Below are 24,330 nucleotides of genomic sequence, written 5' to 3'. Positions count from 1 at the left end.
GGAAAATAAGGTACCACTTTAAAGTGTGAGGAGGTTAAATTAACTGATTTATGAGGCCATAAAGAAGACTCCAGCAAAGCATTCCAGCGGGGAAGCATGCGGGGAATGCGGAAATGCTTCATCAGCGTCGCAGATGGACGATGAAAGCGTCAGCTCCCCTGGCGGCCAGAAAAAGTTAAATAGCCTCTGTGTATGTCTGTATATGTTTGTATGTCAAAAATTGGCATTGAATGTTTGCCATATATGTGTACACTGTAATCCGCCCTGAGTCCCCTGCGGGGTGAGAAGGGCGGAATATAAAAGCTGTAAAGAAATAAATAATAAATAAATAAATACTTTGTTTCCCAAACAGCTAGGAACTGATTTTTCCTTAGTTTTGGTTTCTCTACTAGCTTCTGCTTTCCTTAGTTTTGGTTTCTCTACTAGCTTCTGCTCTGGTTGAGCGCTGTAGTTTCTGATTTGTTTGTCTCTGCTGGCTAAAAGCTCTTCGTCTGTTCAAGGTTTCATTAAAATCTGCACCTGGAGGACATCTTCTAAGTCCACTATTCCTCTGTCCAATTTTCATGTGTGTGTGTGTGTGTGTGTGTGTATGTGTGTTGTTTTTGTTCCATAACAGCTGTTCTGAGATCCAAGACAATGATGATGATGATGGTCGAGGTGGTGACGATGGTTAGATGGAACATCCAGGAAGGCTGAAATGTTCTGCAACTGGTGTTGTGTTTGATCAGCCTACACACTGCCTTGCCAGAAAAAAAAATACCGTGCAAATGAACAGTAAAGAACAAGTAGTTTATTCTTCATGGTTCAGAAGAACATATGTACAATGTGATCAGTTGCATCAACTCACATAATGTCCTTTTTGTAAGAGATTTAAAATAGTCTTTCTTTGTCCATCTGGATAAACTCCTTCAGTAGTTCATGTAGCGAGAGCACACTCCAAAATCTGTCTCTCTTTGCTTCTCTCTTCTCTCCATCTTCTCTCCATCTGAACATGAGGAAGAACTTCCTGACTGTGAGAGCCGTTCAGCTGTGGAACTCTCTGCCCCAGAGTGTGGTGGAGGCTCCTTCTTTGGAAGCTTTTAAACAGAGGCTGGATGGCCATCTGTCAGGGGTGATTTAAATGCAATATTCCTGCTTCTTGGCAGAATTGGGGTGGACTGGATGGCCCATGAGGTCTCTTCCAACTCTGTGATTCTATGATTCTATGATTCTTCTCTCTCTACACCTGAGTAGCTCAAGCATGAACAAAATGTAACAGTATACAAAAGTCCCAGGTTCAGCCTGCTCCCCGGGCATTGCCCGACCAATCAGCTTCATGCATCTTATTTTACAGTTCATACACACACACACTGATTTCTTGCATGTTCCAACAAGAATCTGATCTCAGATTATCTGCTTATCCCAGATTATCTGGCAGTGTAGACTCTTATAATCCAGTTCAAATCAGATCTGAGATCAGATTCTGGTATATAGGGCAGTGTAGATCCAGCCTAAAGTCTGCTTTATGTCCACTCATCCTGTCTTGCTTGCCCAATGTTGAGTGCTGAAGGACATTGTTGCGAATGGCACATATTGTGTTGGCAGATGAGCAAGTCACAGTGATACTGTGGGGGATGCGATTAGGTCTTGTGATGACATTTCCCAAGTCGATGTGTGGGCATAGTTGGCATATGGCTTTGTGGCATGGTCTTGTACCCATTCCCCCCTCTGTGTTGTGTTGTGTGAGAAGGCAGGATCATCAAGTTTGCAGACGACACCAAATTGGGAGGGATAGCCAATATTCCAGAGGACAGGAGCAGAATTCAAAATGATCTTGACAGATTAGAGAGATGATGGGCCAAAACTAACAAAATGAGGTTCAACAGGGACAAATGCAAGATACTCCACTTAGGCAGAAAAAACAAAATGCAAAGATACAGAGTACGTGTGAAAAAGATCTTGGAGTCCTCGTGGACAACAAGTTAAACATGAGCCAGGAATGTGATGTGGCGGCAAAAAAAGCCAATGGGATTTTGGCCTGCATCAATAGGACCATAGTGTCTAGGTCCAGGGAAGTCATGCTACCCATGCTCTATTCCGCTTTGGTTAGACCACACCTGGAATATTGTGTCCAATTCTGGGCACCACAATTCAAGAGAGATCTTGACTCTAAGCTGGAATGTGTCCAGAGGAGGGCAACTAAAATGATAAAGGGTCTGGAGAACAAGCCCTATGAGGAGTGGCTTAAGGAGCTGGGCATGTTTAGCCTGAAGAAGAGAAGGATGAGAGGAGATATGATAGTCATGTATAAATATGTGAGAGGAAGTCACAGGGAGGAGGGAGCAAGCTTGCTTTCTGCTTCCCTGGAGACTAGGACGCAAGGGAACAATGGCTTCAAACTATAAAAGAGAAGAGATTCCATCTGAACATGAGGAAGAACTTCCTGACTGTGAGAGCCGTTCAGCAGTGGAACTCACTGCCATAGTGTGGTGGAAACTCCTTCTTTGGAAGCATTTAAACAGAGACTGGATGGCCATCTGTCAGGGGTGATTTGAATGCAGTATTCCTGCCTCTTGGCAGAATGGGGTTGGACTGGATGGCCCATGAGGTCTCTTCCAACTCTTTGATTCTATGATTCCTCCTGTGTATAAGTAACCATCTGAGACTGGGAAGCTGTTTGTAAGCAAGGTCAACTATCAAGAGCTTTTATTGTCCAGGGCAGTCTGTCCTTGATTGGTGACGCATCAGAGTGGTCCCAATTGGGAGCCAAATGTGAGCACTGGCAGGGGGTCTGCCGGTTCCTGTCTTCAATCCATACTCTAATGCATCAGTCCTGGGTACAAGTCTTGCCTTATTGATTTATTTCTTGTTGTTATTTCATATGTAGAGGAAATTGAGTGAGATGACCCCGCAAAAGACATTTCTGATCTTTCCACTTGAGCACGGATTGTGCTCAGGGAAGAGTTCTCGGAATCCTGACTCACATGTTTCTCTCTTGCAAGCGTATACTGACTTAACACGAGTATCTTTTGGTTGCGTCTGCGAGACACGATCTTTATGTCATAGAGAAGATGGCTAATTTTTCCTCATTGTTAAGCATATTAGAGCTGCATTGTGTTTGCAGAATAGGGTGGGTTGCGCTTTTCATGTCCAGGTTTTGCAGTTTTGCTCCAAGGGAAGTTCCAAATGGAAAAAGCAAGGAGGTTGTTTGAACTCTGCTCTTCCATTCAGTCCTGTCTATTTATAATAATAATAATAATAATAATCCTTTATTTATACCCTGCTACCATCTCCCGGAGGACTCGGTGTGGCTTACAAGAGGCCGAGCCCAAATACATCAATAAAAACAACACAGCAATACAGACAATAAATAAACTCATAAACAAAGCAATAACAATAACAGTAACACCACAATGCATTAAAATTTTATTATTTATTTATTTCGATTGCTTCTACCCAGGCCTGTAGCGAGGGGGGGGTTTAGGGGTTCAACCCCCCCCCCCCGAAATGTTTCAGATTTTTTTAAAAAAACCTGGTTTACTCATGAATTTTAACTGGTTAACCAAATCCCCCTGCTAAGTCTATGAGATGCAAAAAATCAAGAGTCCCTCCAGAACTGCAAGCGCTATCTCAAGCAAATATTAGCAATTTATTCACAATGTCATTACTTGCATCAATAGCCGATGTAGTTGTTCTGGTACAGCTGTACCAGGAGCTCCAACTTTATTTGCTTTGTATTAAATGTCTGCTTGCAGTCCTAGGTTTCAGGGACTCTGCAGATAGGTGGCTTCTTTGGTTGCAGTCATAGGGCAAGTCACCTGTCCATCATTGTTAAGTTTTGGTCCCGCCCCTTGCTCAGGGCAATTGGGAAGGGAAGGGAGCCATTTTTAGTTAGTCTCAGCAAGGTAAGCTTATGTATAGGATGTGTGCAAGCTTCCCCTGTACAAAAGCTTCAACCCTTAACACCTTCCGGGGGAGAAAGGTCTTAAGAGTCTCCAAAGAATTTCCAGGTAAACAGCCCAAAAGGACAAAGAACTCCAGCTGGGGAACATCTACTGCCTTGTTGGTAGGTCCACTCAGCGTTCGAGATGCAGTTCGACCCTGTAGCAGACCCCACATCAGTAAGGGTTAGATTACAGTCAGCCTGGGAGAAGTTAAAACAGGGATTTTCCTTTAAAGAAGAAGTTATTGAAGACAGTTGCCTGTCCTTCGTGGGCAAGATTAGGAATTCACCAGTTGCCTAAAAGCTTGGAATCATTTGCTTAACTTTACTGAAGACAAGAGAAGTTTCTGTTTGATTGTTCATTAATAAAAGACTTTGTTTCTCAAGCCATCTAAATACTGTTTGTGGTGGAAACCTCTGAGAACTTCTCTTTAGGCCCCCTGGCTTCCTGCTGGGCAAAGGTTGCACATCCTGTTCTAAAGGCAATTATTTACAGGCCCAGCGCTCGACAGAACAGTAGTGAAGCAACCAAGTTGGGGGGGGGGGGGAGTGTTGAATGCTCTCATTAAGGAGGCCAGACTTGGTGGAGGTGGTTGACTAGGGCGGAGCTGCAGGCTATGGAAGGCTGCTCTGCCCTGCTGTGCTCTTTGCTTCAACGTGAGCTAGGAGGCAGGTTTCAACCCCCCTGCGAAATTTTCAAACCCCCCCCCCTGAAAATTTCAACCCCTCCCTAATTTTTTTCTGGCTACGGCCCTGCTTCTACCCTGCCCTTCTCACCCCGAAGGGGACTCAGGGCGGCTTACAAAAGCAAGGCACAATTTGATGTCCGCATCACATAACAACAATAAGACAAAATAACATCAATTAACAGAAAACAGCAATTCTAGCAATAACATCAATTAACAGAAACAACAATTCTTGCAAGGCGAAAACAACCATGAAACCAGTAAGAGCAATAAAACCAATACAAACCATTTCTCCTCATTGACGGTCAGCGTTTCGCAATCTCATAGTTCAAATTCCAATTCCACAATTGTCAGTCCTGTCACTCCTATCCATCTGGTTGTCCATATCTAGTTGTCAGATTGACCAAAGGCCTGGTCCCACAACCACGTCTTTACCTTCCTCCTGAAGGAGAGGAGGGATGTTGATGCCCCAATTTCCCCCGGGAGAAAGTTCCACAGGTGAGGGGCCACCACTGAGAAGGCCCTGCTCCTCGTCCCCACCAACCTCACTTGTGATAGTGGTGGAGTCGAGAGCAGGGCCTCCCCAGATGATCTCAAATTCCGGAGTGGGACGTAGAGGGAGATACATTCGGACAGGTACACTGGACCGGAACCGTAAAGGGTTTTGTAGGTCAAAACCAGCACCTTGAATTGTGCTCGGAACTGAACCGGCAGCCAGTGGAGCTGACACAACAGCGGGGTGGTGTGCTCCCTGTATGTCGCTCCAGTGAGCAATCTGGCTGCCGCTCGCTGGACCGGTTGAAATTTCCGAACAGTCTTCAAGGGCAGCCCCATGTAGAGTGTGTTGCAGTAGTCTATTCGGGATGTAACAAGAGCATGGACCACTGTGGCCAGATCAGACTTCCCAAGGTACGGGCACAACTGGTGCACAAGTTTTAGTTGTGCAAAAGCTCTGCTGGCCACCGCTGAAACCTGAGGTTCCAGGCTCAGCGAATGTTAAAAACATAAAAAATTAAAAATCTATGGCAGGGCCAATTGAATTAATTAAATTTTTTAAATACTGGGCATGACAAGGTGACGTATAACTAGGATGGGTATTTGGAGAGAAATGGAGCGAGCAGACAATCCTAGATCATTAGTAAAGTGCGATTAGGGACATGTTGCTTAGGGTTATTTGTTTGTTTGTTTATGACATTTATATGCCGCCCTTCTCACCCCAAACGGGACTCAGAGCGCCTTGTTTTATTTTATTTTTCTGGTTATTTAATCTTTAATGTTTATTTTACTTAAGTGCTAATTTGTCTTTACTGTTCTAATGTAACACAAATCCTATGTAAAATCATACTACGTGTTTTTGACATTAATATTGAAATCTGAAATATATACAAAATGTCATCACAAGACCTAATCGCGTCCCCCACAGTATCACTGTGACTTGCTCATCTGCCAACACAATATGTGCCATTCGCAACAATGTCCTTCAGTGTATTGTCGAAGGCTTTCATGGCTGGAATCACTAGGTTCTTGTAGGTTTTTTTCGGGCTATAGGGCCATGTTCTAGAGGCATTTCTCCTGACGTTTCGCCTGCATCTATGGCAAGCATCCTCAGAGGTAGTGAGGTCTGTTGGAAATAGGAAAATGGGTTTATATCTCTGTGGAATGACTGGGGAGGGGGAAAAGAGCTCTCTGCTGAAGCTAGGTGTGAATGTTTCAGCTGACCACCTTCATTAGAATTTGAAGGCTTGGCTGAGCCTGGGAAAATGTTTAGTTGAGAGGTGTTAAGATGTGCCTGGTTGTTTCCTCTCTGCTGTTTTGCTGTAGTAATTTTGGAGTTTTTTAATACTGGTAGCCAGATTTTGTTCTCTAAAATTACTACAGCAAAACAGCAGAGAGGAAACAACCAGGCACGTCTTAACACCTCTCAACAGAACATTTTCCCAGGCTCAGCCAAGCCTTCAAATGCTAATGAAGGTGGTCAGCTGAAACATTCACACCTAGCTTCAGCAGAGAGCTCTTTGCCCCACCCCAGTCATTCCACAGATATATAAACCCATTTTCCTATTTCCAACAGACCTCACTACCTCTGAGGATGCTTACTAGGGCTGGGCGGTTTCGTTTCGTAATTTCGTAATTCGTTAAAAATTCGTTTTTTTTATAACGAAGCGATATTGAACCATTCAGGAGCAACTAAAAAACGAAATGAATTTTTCCAATTCGTTTCGTAATTGTTTTGGAATTGATTCGTTATTGATTCGTTATTGATTCATAAATGTTTCGTTATTATTTCCGCATGTCTGGTGCAAGTTTTAGGGTTGCTGTTTGTTTTCTCAGTGAAAAAAAATATAATTATCACACCAACAGTCAACAACAGAGGGAGAGGGAAGCTTCAGAAGTTTTTTTAGCATATTGCGCGATCGCGGCCGCCATTAACGAATCGTAATTGTTTCGTAATTGTTTTATGATTTCCGAAATTTCGTAAATATCAAACTTTTTTTAAGGAAAATTTCGGAATTCTTTTAAATAACGAAACGCAAAAAACCACTAAAAACGAATCGAGTTTAGAAACAAATTTTTCCATGTTTGGACAGCCCTAATGCTTACCATAGATGCAGGCGAAACGTCAGGAGAAATGCCTCTAGAACATGTCCTATAGCCCGAAAAAAAACCTACAAGAACCTAATGTCCTTCAGCACTCAACATTGGGCAAGCAAGACAGGATGAGTGGACATAAAGCAGGCTTTAGGCTGATCTCAGATCTGCTTTGAACTTTATTATGAGTCTACACTGCCAGATAATCTGGGATAAGCAGATAATCTGAGATCAGATCCTTGTTGGAACATGCAAGAAATCAGTGTGTATGTGTGTGCGTGTGCTGTAAAATAAGATTCATGAAGCTGATTGGTCAGGCAATGCCCAGGGAGCAGGCTGAACCTGGGACTTTTGTATACTGTTACATTTTGTTCAGGCTTGAGTTACTCAGGTGTAGAGAGAGAAGAAGAGAGAAGCAAAGAGAGACAGATTTTGGAGTGTGCTCTCGCTACATGAACTACTGAAGGACTTTATCCAGATGGACAAAGAAAGACTATTTTAAATCTCTTATAAAAAGGACATTATGTGAGTTGATGCAACTGATCTCATTGTACATATGTTGTCTTTACTTTCTGTATATATTATGTAATTAGCATAGTATAATATCAGTATTCAATATTACTATGTTGTACTATATCATTATATTGTAATATTATTAGTAATATTTATAATATAATATATATAATATATAATACAATGGCATCCTTGAAGTGACTGGACTGACCTTGATGGAGCTGGGGGTGGTGACGGCCGACAGGGAGCTCTGGCGTGGGCTGGTCCATGAGGTCACGAAGAGTCGGAAACAACTCAATGAATTAAAAACAACAAATATCATATTATTATTAGTATTATATTGCATTACATTATAATATTATAAATATTATATGTATATACATTATACTATGGTATTATATTATATTATATTATATTATATTATATTATATTATATTATTATGTTAGCATAACACAGGAGACAAGGTGGAACTGTCTTCTGGCCCCCTCTCTCTTCACTCTGGCCCAGAGCGGCAGTTGGTGCTGGGAGGAGGGGTCCCCAACTGATGACGTGTGCAGGAGACAAAATGGAACTGTCCCCTGGCCCCCTCTCTCTTCACTCTGGCCGAGAATGACAGTTGGTGCTGGGGGGGAGGGGTCCCCAACTGATGACATATGCAGGAGACAAGATGGAACTGTCCCCTGGCCCCCTCTCTCTTCACTCTGGCCGAGAATGACAGTTGGTGCTGGGGGGGAGGGGTCCCCAACTGATGACATGTGCAGGAGACAAGATGGAACTGTCCCCTGGCCCCCTCTCTCTTCACTCTGGCCGAGAATGACAGTTGGTGCTGGGGGGGAGGGGTCCCCAACTGATGACATATGCAGGAGACAAGATGGAACTGTCCCCTGGCCCCCTCTCTCTTCACTCTGGCCGAGAATGACAGTTGGTGCTGGGGGGGAGGGGTCCCCAACTGATGACGTGTGCAGGAGACAAAATGGAACTGTCCCCTGGCCCCCTCTCTCTTCACTCTGGCCGAGAATGACAGTTGGTGCTGGGGGGGAGGGGTCCCCAACTGATGACATATGCAGGAGACAAGATGGAACTGTCCCCTGGCCCCCTCTCTCTTCACTCTGGCCGAGAATGACAGTTGGTGCTGGGGGGGAGGGGTCCCCAACTGATGACATGTGCAGGAGACAAGATGGAACTGTCCCCTGGCCCCCTCTCTCTTCACTCTGGCCGAGAATGACAGTTGGTGCTGGGGGGGAGGGGTCCCCAACTGATGACATATGCAGGAGACAAGATGGAACTGTCCCCTGGCCCCCTCTCTCTTCACTCTGGCCGAGAATGACAGTTGGTGCTGGGGGGGAGGGGTCCCCAACTGATGACATATGCAGGAGACAAGATGGAACTGTCCCCTGGCCCCCTCTCTCTTCACTCTGGCCGAGAATGACAGTTGGTGCTGGGGGGGAGGGGTCCCCAACTGATGACATATGCAGGAGACAAGATGGAACTGTCCCCTGGCCCCCTCTCTCTTCACTCTGGCCGAGAATGACAGTTGGTGCTGGGGGGGAGGGGTCCCCAACTGATGACATATGCAGGAGACAAGATGGAACTGTCCCCTGGCCCCCTCTCTCTTCACTCTGGCCGAGAATGACAGTTGGTGCTGGGGGGGAGGGGTCCCCAACTGATGACATATGCAGGAGACAAGATGGAACTGTCCCCTGGCCCCCTCTCTCTTCACTCTGGCCGAGAATGACAGTTGGTGCTGGGGGGGAGGGGTCCCCAACTGATGACATATGCAGGAGACAAGATGGAACTGTCCCCTGGCCCCCTCTCTCTTCACTCTGGCCGAGAATGACAGTTGGTGCTGGGGGGGAGGGGTCCCCAACTGATGACATATGCAGGAGACAAGATGGAACTGTCCCCTGGCCCCCTCTCTCTTCACTCTGGCCGAGAATGACAGTTGGTGCTGGGGGGGAGGGGTCCCCAACTGATGACATATGCAGGAGACAAGATGGAACTGTCCCCTGGCCCCCTCTCTCTTCACTCTGGCCCAGAACAGCAGTTGGTGCTGGGGGAGTGATCCCCAACAAATGACATATGCAGGGGACAAGATGGAACTGTCCCCTGGCCCCCCCTCTCTTCACTCTGGCCCAGAGCAGCAGTTGGTGCCGGAGGAGGAGTCCCCAGCTAATGACATATGCAGGAGACAAGATGGAACTGTCCCCTGGCCCTCTCTCTCTTCACTCTGGCCCAGAACAGCAGTTGGTGCTTCGGGGAGGGTCCCCAACTGATGACATATGCAGGAGACAAGATGGAACTGTCTTCCTGGCCCCCCCTCTCTTCACTCTGGCCCAGAGCAGCAGTTGGTGCTGGGGAGAGGGGTCCCCAACTGATGAGATATGCAGGAGACAAGATGGAACTGTCCCCTGGCCCCCTCTCTCTTCACTCTGGCCGAGAATGACAGTTGGTGCTGGGGGGGAGGGGTCCCCAACTGATGACATATGCAGGAGACAAGATGGAACTGTCCCCTGGCCCCCTCTCTCTTCACTCTGGCCCAGAACAGCAGTTGGTGCTGGGGGAGTGATCCCCAACAAATGACATATGCAGGGGACAAGATGGAACTGTCCCCTGGCCCCCCCTCTCTTCACTCTGGCCCAGAGCAGCAGTTGGTGCCGGAGGAGGAGTCCCCAGCTAATGACATATGCAGGAGACAAGATGGAACTGTCCCCTGGCCCTCTCTCTCTTCACTCTGGCCCAGAACAGCAGTTGGTGCTTCGGGGAGGGTCCCCAACTGATGACATATGCAGGAGACAAGATGGAACTGTCTTCCTGGCCCCCCCTCTCTTCACTCTGGCCCAGAGCAGCAGTTGGTGCCGGAGGAGGAGTCCCCAGCTAATGACATATGCAGAAGATAAGATGGAACTGTCACCTGGCCCTCTCTTTCTTCACTCTGGCCCAGAGCGACATTTGGTGCAGGGGGGAGGGGTCCCAGCTATCTATCATTGGATTACTACCTCTCTGAAGCCCCTAGTCCGAGGAGCCCCTGGTGTTGCAGTGGGTTAAACTGCTGAGCTGCTGAACTTGTTGACCGAAAGCTCGTAGGTTTGAATCCAGGGAGCAGGGAGAGCTCCCCCTGTTAGCCCCAGCTTCTGCCAACCTAGCAGTTGGCTGATTGACAAAAAGCTTCACGAAAAGAGGAGTTAACACAACCTAGAGTGGTGTTTCTCAACCTTCCTCATGCCGTGACCCCTTAATCCAGTTCCTCTTGTTGTGGTGACCCCCAACCATAACATTATTTTCATTGCTACTTCATACAGCAGTTTTGCTACTGTTATGAATCGTAATGTAAACATCTGATATGCAGGATGTATTTTCATTCAGTGGACCAAATTTGGCACAAATACCAGTATTCCCAAATTTGAATCCTGGTTGGGTTGGGAGGAGGGATTGATTTTGTCATTTGAGAGTTGTACTTGCTGGGATTTATAGTTCACCTACAATCAAAGAGCATTCTGAACTCCACCAATGATGGAATTGAACCAAACTTGGCACTCAGAACTCCCATGACCAACAGAAAATACTGGAAGCAGGCATGTAGCCGGGGGGGGGGGGGGGGGGGGCTTGAGGGGTTTCAGCCCCCCCCCCCCCCCGAAATTCTCATGGTGGTTCGCCAAAAGGCCTTACTGGTGCCTTATTTAAACTGTTTATTCATATCATGATCTGATCACCATACTCAATATATCCCATATGCATGGGGGTATTGGGGTAATGATACAAAAAGTTTGCTAGGCTAGACCCTCTTTCACTCAGACTCAGCCCCCCCCCCCCCGAAACTCAGCCCCCCCCCCCCGGTAACCCCCCCCTGAAAAAAATTCAGCCCCCCCCCCCCCCCCCCCGAAACGAAATCCTGGCTACGGGCCTGACTGGAAGGGTTTGATCTGCATTGACCTTGAGTTTTGGAGTTGTAGTTCACCTATATCCAGAGAGCACTGTGGACTCTCTGGATCATGACACAAATACTCAATATGCCCAAATGTGAACACTGGTGGAGTTTGGGCAAAATAGACTTGTCATTTGGAAGTTGTAGTGGCTGAGATTTATAGTTCACCTACAATCAAAGAGTATTCTGAACTCCACCAACAATGGAATTGAAGCAAATTTGGCACACAGGACTCCCAAGACCAACAGAAAATCCTGGAAGGGTTTGGATGGCACTGACTTTGAATTTTGGAGTTGTAGTTCACCTACATCCAGAGAGCACTGTGGACTCAAATAATGATGGATCTGGACCAAACTTGGCACAAATACTCAATATGCCCAATTGTGAACACTGGTGGAATTTGGAGAAAACAAACCTTGATATTTGGTAGTTGTAGTTGCTGGGATTTATAGTTCACCTACAATCAAAGGGCATTCTGAAATCCACCAATGATAGAATTAGGAACTTCCCACACAGAGACCCCCATGAGCAACAGAAAAGACTGTGTTTTCTGATAATATTGTCAAAGGCTTTCATGGCCGGAATCACTGGGTTGTTGTAGGTTTTTTCTGGCTATGTTCTAGAGGCATTCTCTCCTGACGTTTCGCCTGCATCTATGGCAAGCATCCTCAGAGGTAGTGAGGTCTGTTGGAACTAGGACAAAGGGTTTATATATCTGTGGAAAGACCAAGGTGGGTCAAAGGACTCTTCTCTGCTGGAGCTAGGTGTGAATGTTTCAATTGACCACTTTGATTAGCATACAATGGCCTGACTGTGCCTGGGGCAAACCTTTGTTGAGAGGTAATTACATGTCCCTGCCTGCTTCCTCTCTGTTGTTGTGCTGTTGCAATTTTAGAGAAGCCTACACAGAGAAGCCATTGAAATACACAAGCATGTGGACAATTTTTTTTGGGGGGGGGGGGGCTATATGGCCATGTTCTAGAGGCATTCTCTCCTGACGTTTCGCCTGCATCTATGGCAAGCATCCTCAGAGGTTGTGAGGTCTGTTGGAAGTAGGAAAAAGGGTTTATATATCTGTGGAATGACCAGGGTGGGACAAAGGACTCTTGTCTGCTGGAGCTAGGTGTGAATGTTTCAACTGATCACCTTGATTAGCATTTGATTGCCTGGCAGTGCCTGGAGCAATCTTTTGTTGAGAGGTGATTAGATGTCCTTGTTTGTTTCCTCTATGTTGTTGTGCTCATAGTCTTTGGCGACCCCTCTGACACCCCCCGCTACACCCCCCCCCCCAGGGGTCCCGACGCCAAATTGAGAAAGGCTGCATTAGGAAATGATATTGACAACGCAGGGAAATGATATTGAAAACTCGCGTGGCATAGTGGAAGGACAGGCTGGCACTGGGGAGGAGGTCTGTCATTCACACAAGGGAAGAATTGGAAAGCAAACTAGGCAAGGTTCGGGACTTTGAAGCTGTGGAGCTGTGTCTCCCTTGCAGGCCGTGTTTCTCCCACGGGTGGGAGACCTTGGAGTGGAGCTTTTGCCAAGGCAAGGACGAGCCGGCAGCCTATTGGGAGGCTTGTCCTCTCTCCAGAGGAGGGAGGGGAAGGGGAGTTTCGGAGGCTGGACCCACTCCACGCCCCACCAGGAGCCTCACTCCTTTCCTGGCGATTCCGCGCGTGGAGGCGAGATGGAGCCGCTCTGAAGGCGCCTCGGGATCCGACCCGCGATGGGCGCCGAGATGAACGCCTCCTCCTCCTCTTCTTCTTCTTCTGATCTCTCCTCCTCTTCCTCCATGGGTCCCCCCACGGGCGAGGGGTGTTTGGGGCCCTGCCCTCCCCCCGGGGGCCTCTCGGCGCCTCTCTCGGTCTTCCTGGCCGCCCTCATGGCGCTCCTGGTCCTGGCCACCGTCTGCGGCAACGCGCTGGTCGTGGTGGCTTTCGCCCTGGACCGCAGCCTCCGCACCCAAGGCAACTTCTTCTTCCTCAACCTCGCCATCGCAGACCTCCTCGTGGGTGAGCCCGGATCGGGGGACAGTGGGATGGAAGGCGGAGGGGTCGGGGAGGGAGAGAAAAGGGACCAAAATTCCCATCTGAAGGCAAGTCGGGCTCCCGACAATAGGGACAACGACTGGTTGGGTTCTCTAAAGAAGGAGAAGACCTCTAGGACTTGTAGTCCCCTTGGGTTCCCAAAAGAAGAAGAACACCTATAGTCCCCTTCCAAAGGAGCCTTGGGTTCCCGACAATAGGGAAAACTACTGATTGGGTTCTCTAAAGAAGGAGAAGACCTCTAGGACTTGTAGTCCTCTCTGGTTCCCAAAAAGAGAATGAGACCTGTAGGACTTGTAGTCCCCGTGGGTTAGACCTGTAGGACTTGTAGTCCCCTTAGGTTCCAGAAGAAGGAGAAGACCTCTAGGACTTGTAGTCCCCTTGGGTTAGACCTGTAGGACTTGTAGTCCCCTTGGGTTCCCAAAAGAAGGAGAAGACCTCTAGGACTTGTAGTCCCCTTGGGTTCCCAAAAGGAGGAGAAGATCTGTAGGACTTGTAGTCCCCTTGGGTTAGACCTATAGGACTTGTAGTCCCCTTGGGTTCCAGAAGAAGGAGAAGACCTCTAGGACTTGTAGTCCCCTTGGGTTCCCAAACGGAAAAGAAGACCTGTAGGACTTGTAGTCCCCTTGGGTTAGACCTATAGGACTTGTAGTCCCCTTGGGTTCCAGAAGAAGGAGAAGACCTCTAGGACTTGTAGTCCCCTTGGGTTCCCAAACGGAAAAGAAGACCTGTAGGACTTGTAGTCCCCTTAGGTTCCAGAAGAAGGAGAAGACCTCTAGGACTTGTAGTCCCCTTGGGTTAGACCTGTAGAACTTGTAGTCTCCTTGGGTTCCAGAAGAAGGAGAAGACCTCTAGGACTTGTAGTCCCCTTGGGTTCCCAAACAGAAGAGAAGACCTCTAGGACTTGTAGTCCCCTTGGGTTAGACCTGTAGGACTTGTAGTCCCCTTAGGTTCCAGAAGAAGGAGAAGACCTCTAGGACTTGTAGTCCCCTTGGGTTCCCAAAAGGAGGAGGAGACCTATAGTCCCCTTCCAAAGGAGCCTTGGGTTCCTGACAATAGGAAGGGGGCATTCCAACCTCATGAGTCTGTGGTTCTATGACTTGTGGTGCCCTTAGAAAATGCTCATTGGGTTTGGGAGGAGAAGAAATGGACTTGAAGTCCCTTTGGGTTCCCAAAAGGAGAAGATCTGTAGGACTTGTAGCCCCCTTGGTTTCTTGTAGTCCCTTGGTTTCCCAGAAGAAGGAGAAGACCCGTAGGACTTGTAGTCCCCTCTGGTTCCCAAAAGGAGGAGGAGACCTGTAGGACTTGTAGTCCCCTCTGGTTCCCAAAAGGAAGAGGAGACCTGTAGGACTTGTAGTCCCCTCTGGTTCCCAAAAGGAGGGGAAGACCTGTAGGATTTGTAGTCCTCTTGGGTTCCCAAAAGGAGGGGAAGACCTGTAGGATTTGTCGTTATCTTGGGTTCCCAAAAGGAGGGAAAGACCTGTAGGACTTGTAGTTCTCTTGGGTTTCCAAAAGGAGGAGAAGACCTCTAGGACTTGTAGCCCTCTTGGGTTCCCAAAAGGAGGGGAAGACCTGTAGGATTTGTAGTCCTCTTGGGTTCCCAAAAGGAGCGGAAGACCTATAGGATTTGTAGTCCTCTTGTGTTCCCAAAAGGAGGGGAAGACCTGTAGGACTTGTAGTCCTCTTGGGTTCCCAAAAGGAGCGGAAGACCTGTAGGATTTGTAGTCCTCTTGGTTCCCAAGAGGAGCGGAAGACCTGTAGGATTTGTAGTCCTCTTGGGTTCCCAAAAGAAGGAGGAGACCTATAGTCCCCTTCCAAAGGAGCTTTGGGTTTCCGACAATAGGAAGGGGACATTCCAACCTCGTGAGTCTGTGGTTCTATGACATGTAGTGCCCTTAGAAAATGCTCATTGGGTTTGAGAGGAGAAGAAATGGACTTGAAGTCCCTTTGGGGTCCCAAAAGGAGGGGAAGACCAGTAGGATTTGTAGTCCTCTTGGGTTTCCAAAAAGAGGAGGAGACCTGTAGGACTTGTAGAAGTTACCATTGGGTTCTTAAAAGGAGGAGAAGACCTGTAGGACTTGTAGTCCCCTTGGGTTCCCAAAAAGAAGAAGCGATCTGTAGTGTCCTTCCAAAGGAGCCTTGGGTTTCCGACAATAGGAAGGGGACATTCCAGCTCATAAGTCTGTGGTTCTATAACTTGTGGTGCCCTTAGAAAATGCTCATTGGATTTGGGAGGAGAAGAAATGGACTTGTAGACCCTTTGGGTTCCCAAAAAGAGGAGAAGACCTGTCGGACTTGTAGCCCTCTTGGGTTCCCAAAGGGAGAGGAAGACCTGTAGGATTTGTAGTCCTCTTGGGTTCCCAAAAGGAGAAGACCTGTAGTCCCCTTCCAAAGGAGCTTTGGGTTCCTGACAATAAGAAAAGAATATTCCAATCCCATGACTCTGTGTTTCTATGGCTTGTTGTGCCCTTGGAAAATGCTCATTGGGTTTGGGAGGAGAAGAAATGGACTTCTAGTCCCCTTGGGTTCCCAAAAAGAGGAGAAGACTAAGGGGGTGTCAGAGGGGTTGCCAAAGACCATCAGAAAACACAGTATTTCCTGTTGGTAATGGGGATTCTGTGTGGGATGTTTGGCCTAATTCTATCATTGGTGGGGTTCAGAATGCTTTTTGATTGCATGTGAACTATAAATCCCAGCAACTACAACTCCCAAATGTCAAGATCTATTTTCCCCAAACTCCACCAGTGTTCACATTTGGGCATATTGAATATGCGTTACAAGTTTAATCTAGATCTATCATTGTTTGAGTCCACAATGCTCTCTGGATGTAGGTGAACTACAACTCCAAAACTCAAGGTCAATGCCTACCAGACCCTTCCTGGTTTTTTTTCTTGGTCACGTATGCCAAGTTTGGTTCAACTCCATTGTTGGTGGAGTTTAGTATTCTCTTTGATTGTAGGTGAACTATAAATCCCTGCAACTACAATTCCCAAATGACAAAATCAATCCTCCCTCAACCACATCTCTGCATATCATGTATTTGTGTCAAATTTGGTCCAGTGAATGAAAATAAATCCTGTATATCAGATATTTAAATTACGATTCATAGCAATAGAAAAATTACAGTGATGAAGTAGCAACGAAGATAATTTTATCGTTGGGGGTTAGCACAACATGAGGAACTGCATTAAGGGGTCATGGCACTAGGAAGGTTGAATGGGGACTTCTAGTCCCCTTCCAAAGGGTTGTGATGATTGTTATGATTCCACTTTTGATTCTGTCCTTTCAAACTTTAGGATCTGCAGTTTAGGGAGTGGCATTCAGAATCCTCAGCCCAAAGAGTCCTCAGCAAACTACAGATCCCAGTCTTCCGTAGGATAGAACCATAATTTTCCATGGATGCTACAGTTAGGCAGGTGAATGAGCCCCTGGACACAAATCCCCAATCATCCAGTAAGCGAATTGGATGACCTTCAGCCTATTATAATATTTCAGCCTGTAGAATGAAGGCAGTTGGATTCCACTTTAACTGCTGTGGCTCAATGCTGTGGGATCCTGGGAGTTGCAGTTTGGTGATTATTATTATTATTATTATTATTATTATTATTATTATTATTTACGAGCCCGTAAAGGTGGTCCCAGTGGTGATCGGCACACTGGGTGCAGTGCCTCAAGACCTTGGCCTGCACTTAAACACAATCGGTGCTGACAAGATTGCCAGCTGCAAAAGACCACCCTACTGGGATCTGCACGCATTATTCACCGATACATCACACAGTCCTAGACACTTGGGAAGTGTCCGACGTGTGATCCAATACAACAGCCAGCGGAGTGTCTGCTGTGGACTCATCTTGTTGTGTTTCAAATAATAATAATAATAATAATTATTATTATTATTATTATTATTATTTACAAGCCGGTAAAGGTGGTCCCAGTGGTGATCAGCACACTGGGTGTAGTGCCTCAAGACCTTGGCCTGCACTTAAACACAATCGGTGCTGACCAAATCACCATCTGCCAGCTGCAGAAGGCCACCTTACACGCATTATTCGCTGATACATCACACAGTCCTAGACACTTGGAAAGTATCCAACGTGTGATCCATTACAACAGCCAGCAGAGTGTCTGCTGTGGACTCATCTTGTTGTGTTTATAATAATGATGATGATGATGATGATAATGATAATAATAATGCTGTGGGCTCACCTTGTTGTGTTTCAAATAATAATAATAATAATTTACAAGCCAGTAAAGGTGGCCCCAGTGGTGATTGACACACTGGGTACAGTGTCTCAAGACCTTGGCCTGCACTTAAACACAATCAATGCTGATAAAACTACCAGCTGCCAGCTGCAGAAGGCCACCTTACTGGGATCTGCACGCATTATTCGCCGATACATCACACAGTCCTAGACACTTGGGAAGTGTCCGACATGTGATCCAATTCAACAGCCAGCAGAGTGTCTGCTGTGGACTCATCTTGTTGTGTTAATAATAATAATAATAATAATAATAATAATAATAATAATAATAATTTACAAGCTGGTAAAGGTGGTCCCAGTGGTGATCAGCACACTGGGTGTAGTGCCTCAAGACCTTGGCCTGCACTTAAGCACAATCGGTGCTGACAAGATTACCAGCTGTCAGCTACAAAAGGCCACCTTACTGGGATCTGCACGCATTATTCGCCGACACATCACACAGTCCTAGACACTTGGGAAGTGTCCGACATGTGATCCAATACAATAGCCAGCAGAGTGTCCGCTGTGGACTCATCTTGTTGTGTTTGTAATAATAATAATCATTAAAAAAAACTTTATTTATACCCCGCCACCATCTCCCCAAGTGGACTCGGGGCTGCTTACATGAGGCCAAGCCCAGCAATACAGTAAAACAATATAACACAAGGACACAGCAGAAAATCAAGAAAATAAAAATAAAATGCAAGAACCAATATAAATAAACACATCAGACAATATAAAATCAAAACATTAGAACACAGGAAATGGATCACAGTGGGCAGGGCCAATTGCAAAAGATTAAACATGTAAAAACACTGGGTGGGATCGCAATGTGATGTATCAGGATAGGGGATCCGAGGGACAAAGTAGGGTTTGATTGCACTAGCAGGTAAAATAAAGTGCTTCCGAGGGCATTTTATGCAGGGTTTGGTCAGGTCAGGGATTATTATTCATTCATTCATTGAAGGCACACTGGAACAGCCAAGTTTTAAGTCTTTAAGGCTCTTCCTTAAAGATTGCCAGGGTAGGCGCTTGCCTAATTTCTCTGGGGAGCGAGTTCCAGAGCCGAGGGGCCACCACAGAGAAGGCTCTCTCCCTCGTCCCCACAAGTCAGCACTTGCGAGGAGGCGGGAGTGAGAGAAGGGCCTCTCCGGAAGATCGAAAAGGTTCATAGACTGAAATGTGGTCACGCAGGTAGGCAGGTCCCAAACCGTTCAGGGCTTTGTAGGTGTTGGGAATCAGCCTGTGTTTGTGTTTCATGATGCTCAGGATCATGATGCTCTTGATGGTGGGACATGATGAGGGAAATGATGGAGCTGAGGCTGAGGTGCAAGATGGAGATGGTTTGGTCAAAGATTTTCATGCAGACAATGACAGAGAGGCCCCAGTGCAAAGGGCGGTTTCTCATGAGAATATTCCTGCTGGGCTTAAGGATGATGGTTTACTCCCTCTTCCTGTGAGCTCTCAAGATTTGACAATCTGAGACCTGGAAATTTCAATGAGCAGCCAGAAAGGGAGTTGAAGGATAGGTGGCAAGAGTTCAGCCAGGATCGACAACAAACTCAATGTTTACGTCGTTCCAAAAGACTTTGTCAGATAAGAGGCAAGAGTGGGTGAAAACAAAACCAATTTTGGGCGTTGGGATATAAGGTTTGCTTCAAGGGAAAGCCTATTAGATCAGGCATCATTTGGAAACCATGTTCATGTGCCTTGGAAATCCTGTTCAAGGGGTCTTGTTCTTATAGAGATTTTTACCATTTTGCTGTGGTCTAGCACCTTCTGGATTATCTTGGCAACCTGTTGATTCCTGTCTGGATAAATACTGCCTTGGATTGTTTATATATCTTTTGTGGATATTGCTTTGAATTACTGCATTTTACTGATCTTTTACATTTTGAAATTTTCCTATTTTTACAAGCATTTCTTTCTATTGGCTATTTTACTCAGCTTCATTAAAAAGGATTGGTTTTTCACTTAACGTGTAGTGTGTTTTAACGTCAGAGGGTATCGTTTCTGTTCTGGAGTGCAACAGTAGGTAAGAACGTGCATCTTGACAAAGAAGATTAAAAACTTTCCAAAACTATAACTCCCAGGATCCCATAGCATTGAACCACAATGCAGATGCATCCTAGGCTCTGAAATTGGACCTAGAGTTTAGAACAACAAGATTATGAACCCAGAGAGAGAGAGAGATGTATTTCAGGGGCCAAAAGTAAACCAAATACATCCAAATCCAGACCCGCTTCCTCCAGAAGCATTCTTCGTGTCAGCAATCTAATTGAGGTCTTGATCCAGGGGGGTTATTTTTTCATTAAACGGGGTTAACCGAGAGGAACAGAAATCCTCGGCGATGTATTTCTCCATTCCGAAACTATCTTCTATTTCCTCCCCCTTGCGTCAAGATGATGTGTTTACTTTTCTTAAAATACTCCCAATACGACTCTATATCTTTCCATTTCCTCTTCCAATCCTTACATAGACAAGGAGAATAAAAGGCAAGAGATCAAAGATAAGTCAGATCGAGAAACTGGGGCATTCTCAGCATCGCAGGCTACTTATCAGTTACTTTCAGGTGCATCGTGGCCATATCTGCAATTGGAAGAAATGCTTATGCCTGCCTATGAATGCCTCCGCAGCTCCAAATGTGTTGGAAGCATTGGACATATCCTGGGATTATCATGCTCAATAGACATTGTAATTAGTAATTGTGTTCCTGAAATACATGTAAACAAGGCAGGAAAGGGTTCAAAAAGAGAGCTAAGATTTTGAGAGAAAGACTCCACTAGAAAGTTGTGAAGGTTCTGAAATCACAGAATCATAGAATCATAGAATCAAAGAGTTGGAAGAGACCTCCTGGGCCATCCAGTCCAACCCCATTCTGCCAAGAAGCAGGAATATTGCATTCAAATCACCCCTGACAGATGGCCATCCAGCCTCTGTTTAAAAGCTTCCAAAGAAGGAGCCTCCACCACACTCCGGGGCAGAGAGTTCCACTGCTGAACGGCTCTCACAGTCAGGAAGTTCTTCCTCATGTTCAGATGGAATCTCCTCTCTTGTAGTTTGAAGCCATTGTTTCACGTCCTAATCTCCAGGGAAGCAGAAAACAAGCTTGCTCCCTCCTCCTCCCTGTGCTTTCCTCTCACATATTTATACATGGCTATCATATCCCCTCTCAGCCTTCTCTTCTTCAGGCTAAACATGCCCAGCTCCTTAAGCCGCTCCTCATAGGGCTTGTTCTCCAGACCTTTTATCATTTTAGTCGCTCTCCTCTGGACACATTCCAGCTTGTCAATATCTCTCTTGAATTGTGGTGCCCAGAACTGGACACAATATTCCAGGTGTGGTCTAACCAAAACAGAATAGAGGGGTAGCATGACTTCCCTGGATCTAGACACTATGCTCCTCTTGATGCAGGCCAAAATCCCATTGGCTTTTTTTGCCGCCACATCACACTGTTGGCTCATGTTTAACTTGTTGTCCACGAGGACTCCAAGATCTTTTTCACACGTACTGCTCTCGAGCCAGGCATCCCCCATTCTGTATCTTTCCATTTCGTTTTTCCTGCCAAAGTGGAGTATCTTGCATTTGTCACTGTTGAACTTCATTTTGTTAGTTTTGGCCCATCTCTAATAATCTAAATATTCTTAACTATTCTATCCCATAGAATTAATGCAGTGTGACACCACTTTAACTACCATGGCTCCATGGAGTCATGGGAGTTGTAGTTTGATGGGGCACCAGCAGAGGCGGCCCTAGGTAATTTTCAATGGTAAGCAATAGGCTTGGTTGATCCAGTTCATTAATTTCTTAATGCGTTATTAATTCGTTAAATAATTTCCTTTAGAAGCGATATCGACGCGTTTTGGCAACCCGGAAGTGTTTTTGCCATATCGAAGCCGCGCCCCCATCTTCCTTACGACTTCCACCAGTGAATCGTAAATGCTGGGGGCGTGGCCTCCGAGGAGCGCTGTGCTTGGCCCCGCCCATCTCTCCTTGGACAGCTTGCCAGGAAGGAGAAAGAAAGGTGAGAGATTGAAAAAACAACCCTTTTAAAATCTCTCACCTTTCTTTCTCTTCCCTGGCAAGCTGTCCAAGGGAGAGGTGGACGTGGCCAAGCACAGCGCTCCTCGCTCGGAGGTCGCGGGGGGCTGTGCTTGGCCACGCCCACTAGACCTGGGTAACAACAGAAAAATTTGTTTCTAAAATCGATTTGTATTTGGGGTTTTTTTTTGTTTCGATATTTAAAATAATTACAAAATTTTCCCTTAAAAAAGTTCGGTATTTACGAAATTTCGTAAATGTGAAAAAAATTACAAAACATTAACGAATCGATTTCCGAAACAATAACGAATCGATTCGTTAATGGCGGACGCGACCGCAAAATACGCTAAAAAACCTCCAAAAACTTCTGAAGCTTCCCTCTCCCTCTGTTCTTGACTGTTGGTGTGATATTATAATTTTTTTTCACTAATTAAACAAAAAACTTGCCCCAGACATGCGGAAATAATAACGAAACGACCTCAGAACAATAACGAAACGAATACAATAACGAAATACGAAGCATTTACAAAACGTGTTTAAAAATTCGTTTTTTAAAAAAATTGCTCCAGAATGGTTCGTTATCATTTTGTAATTGAAAAAAATAACGAATTATTAACGAATTACGAATTAACGAAACGAAACCACCCAGCCCTAACGCCCACCTCTCCCTTCTGCCGCAAGGGAAGGAAGGGAAATTGCGAGATTTTAATGGTTCTGGAGGGAGGGAAGGGCACCTTCCATTAACAAAACAGAGGAAACGATTCGTATTTCCTGGTAATTTCGATCTTTTTTTAAAGAAAAATTCATAAATAATTTAAAAATCGAACTTCCAGCGCCCCCTACATATGAAACGAGTTTAGAACCATTTTTTTCTTGATCAACCAAGCCTAATAAGCAAACAGTATTTTGGTGCCCCCCCCCCCCCCCAACCAATCACTAATATATATTTTCTGTTTGTCGTGGGAGTTCTGTGTGCCATATTTGGTTCAATTCCATCATTGGTGGAGTTCAGAATGTTCTTTGATTGTAGGTGAACTATACATCCCAGTAACTACAACTCGCATATGTCAAGGTCTATCTTCCCCAAACCCCACCAGTAGAGACTCCTTCTGTGGAGGCTTTTAAGCAGAGGCCATCTGTCAGGGGTGCTCTGAATGCAATTTTCCTGCTTCTTGGCCAAATGGGGTCGGACTGAATGGCCCATGAGGTCTCTTCCAACTCTAGGATTCTATGAATGCTAGGGAATCCTAGGAGTTGTAGTTTTACAAGATATTTAGTCTTCTCTGTCAAAGAGTGCAGGTTCCTCACCAAACTAACTACAGCTCCCGTGAGGCATTAATTCTACAGAGTAGATGCCTTCCTAAAGTCATAATACAAAACTCAAACCATTGCACCATGGCGCTCCATTGGCAAGTTTGTTGTTGTTGTGTGCCTTCCCAAGGTTGTTCCAAAGTCATAGTCCAATGCCAAACCACCATGATAGATCTCCCTATTTGAAAGCACTATCACATTGCTTTTCTAAAAGTGCCAAGTGATGACTGTCTCACCAAACGTGGTCTAATGTTTTGCAGGTGGGTTTTGCATCCCCCTCTACATCCCTTACATCCTCACGGGTGAATGGAAGTTTGGGAAGGGCCTCTGCAAAGTCTGGTTGGTGGTCGATTACCTGGTGTGCACGGCCTCCGTTTTCAACATCGTCTTGATCAGTTTCGACAGATTTATCTCCGTCACGAAGGCGGTAAGGAACCCACCCCTTCTCCCACCCCTTCTGACCTTGACCCTATTAGAAATCCTCTTGGTACAATGTGTTGTCGAAGAGACTTTCATAACTAGAATCACTGGTTTGCTGTAAGATTTTTGGGCTGTCCAGTCATGTTCCAGAAGCATTCTCTCCTGACATTTCGCCTGCATCTATGGGAGGCATCCTCAGAGGTTGTGAGGTCTGTTGGAAACTAGGAAAATGGAAAATCCACAAACATATGGACAATTTCAACAGAAAGGAAGAAACCATGGAAATGAACAAAATCTGGCTACCAGTATTTTTAAAAAACTCTAAAATCATAACAGTAAATCAAGAACAACACTCAAAAACAGTTTGGGTGTGGCTGTGTTTGGTAGTCCCTATGTAGACTTGCCCATCGCTCCTGCAAGAGTGAGAGGATTCCTCTTGTCCTTTGCTGAACTAAATCAGGACAGTATTTTAAGAACAATTCTAAAAAGTGGGGGAATTCCAGACAAGAAACAATCAGGGCCAGCTAATCACCTCTCAACAAAGAATTTCCCCAGGCAGTAAGAAGTCTGATCTTGAAACTGCTAGGTCACTAAATGCTAATCAAAGTGGCCCATTGCAACATTCACACCTGTTAGGGA

The 24,330-nt window shown here is 45.9% G+C and overlaps 1 protein-coding gene across 1 annotated transcript in view; it reads left to right on the top strand.

Moving 5' to 3' along the window:
• Positions 1–13,101: 13,101 nt before the first annotated feature.
• LOC132783339 (histamine H3 receptor-like) overlaps positions 13,102–24,330 on the top strand; it is a 14,629-nt gene continuing 3,400 nt past the window's right edge. Inside the window, exons 1-2 of the mRNA XM_060788474.2 lie at positions 13,102–13,645; positions 23,532–23,698. Coding sequence (XP_060644457.2) covers positions 13,360–13,645; positions 23,532–23,698 — 453 coding nt within the window. The 5' untranslated portion in view covers positions 13,102–13,359. The remainder of the gene's footprint in view (positions 13,646–23,531; positions 23,699–24,330) is intronic.

The sequence above is a fragment of the Anolis sagrei genome, chromosome 8, assembly GCF_037176765.1.
Source record: "Anolis sagrei isolate rAnoSag1 chromosome 8, rAnoSag1.mat, whole genome shotgun sequence".
Lineage (NCBI taxonomy): Eukaryota > Metazoa > Chordata > Lepidosauria > Squamata > Dactyloidae > Anolis > Anolis sagrei.
Note: the sequence above shows the minus strand (reverse complement) of the source record. Positions and strands in the feature narration are given on the sequence as shown.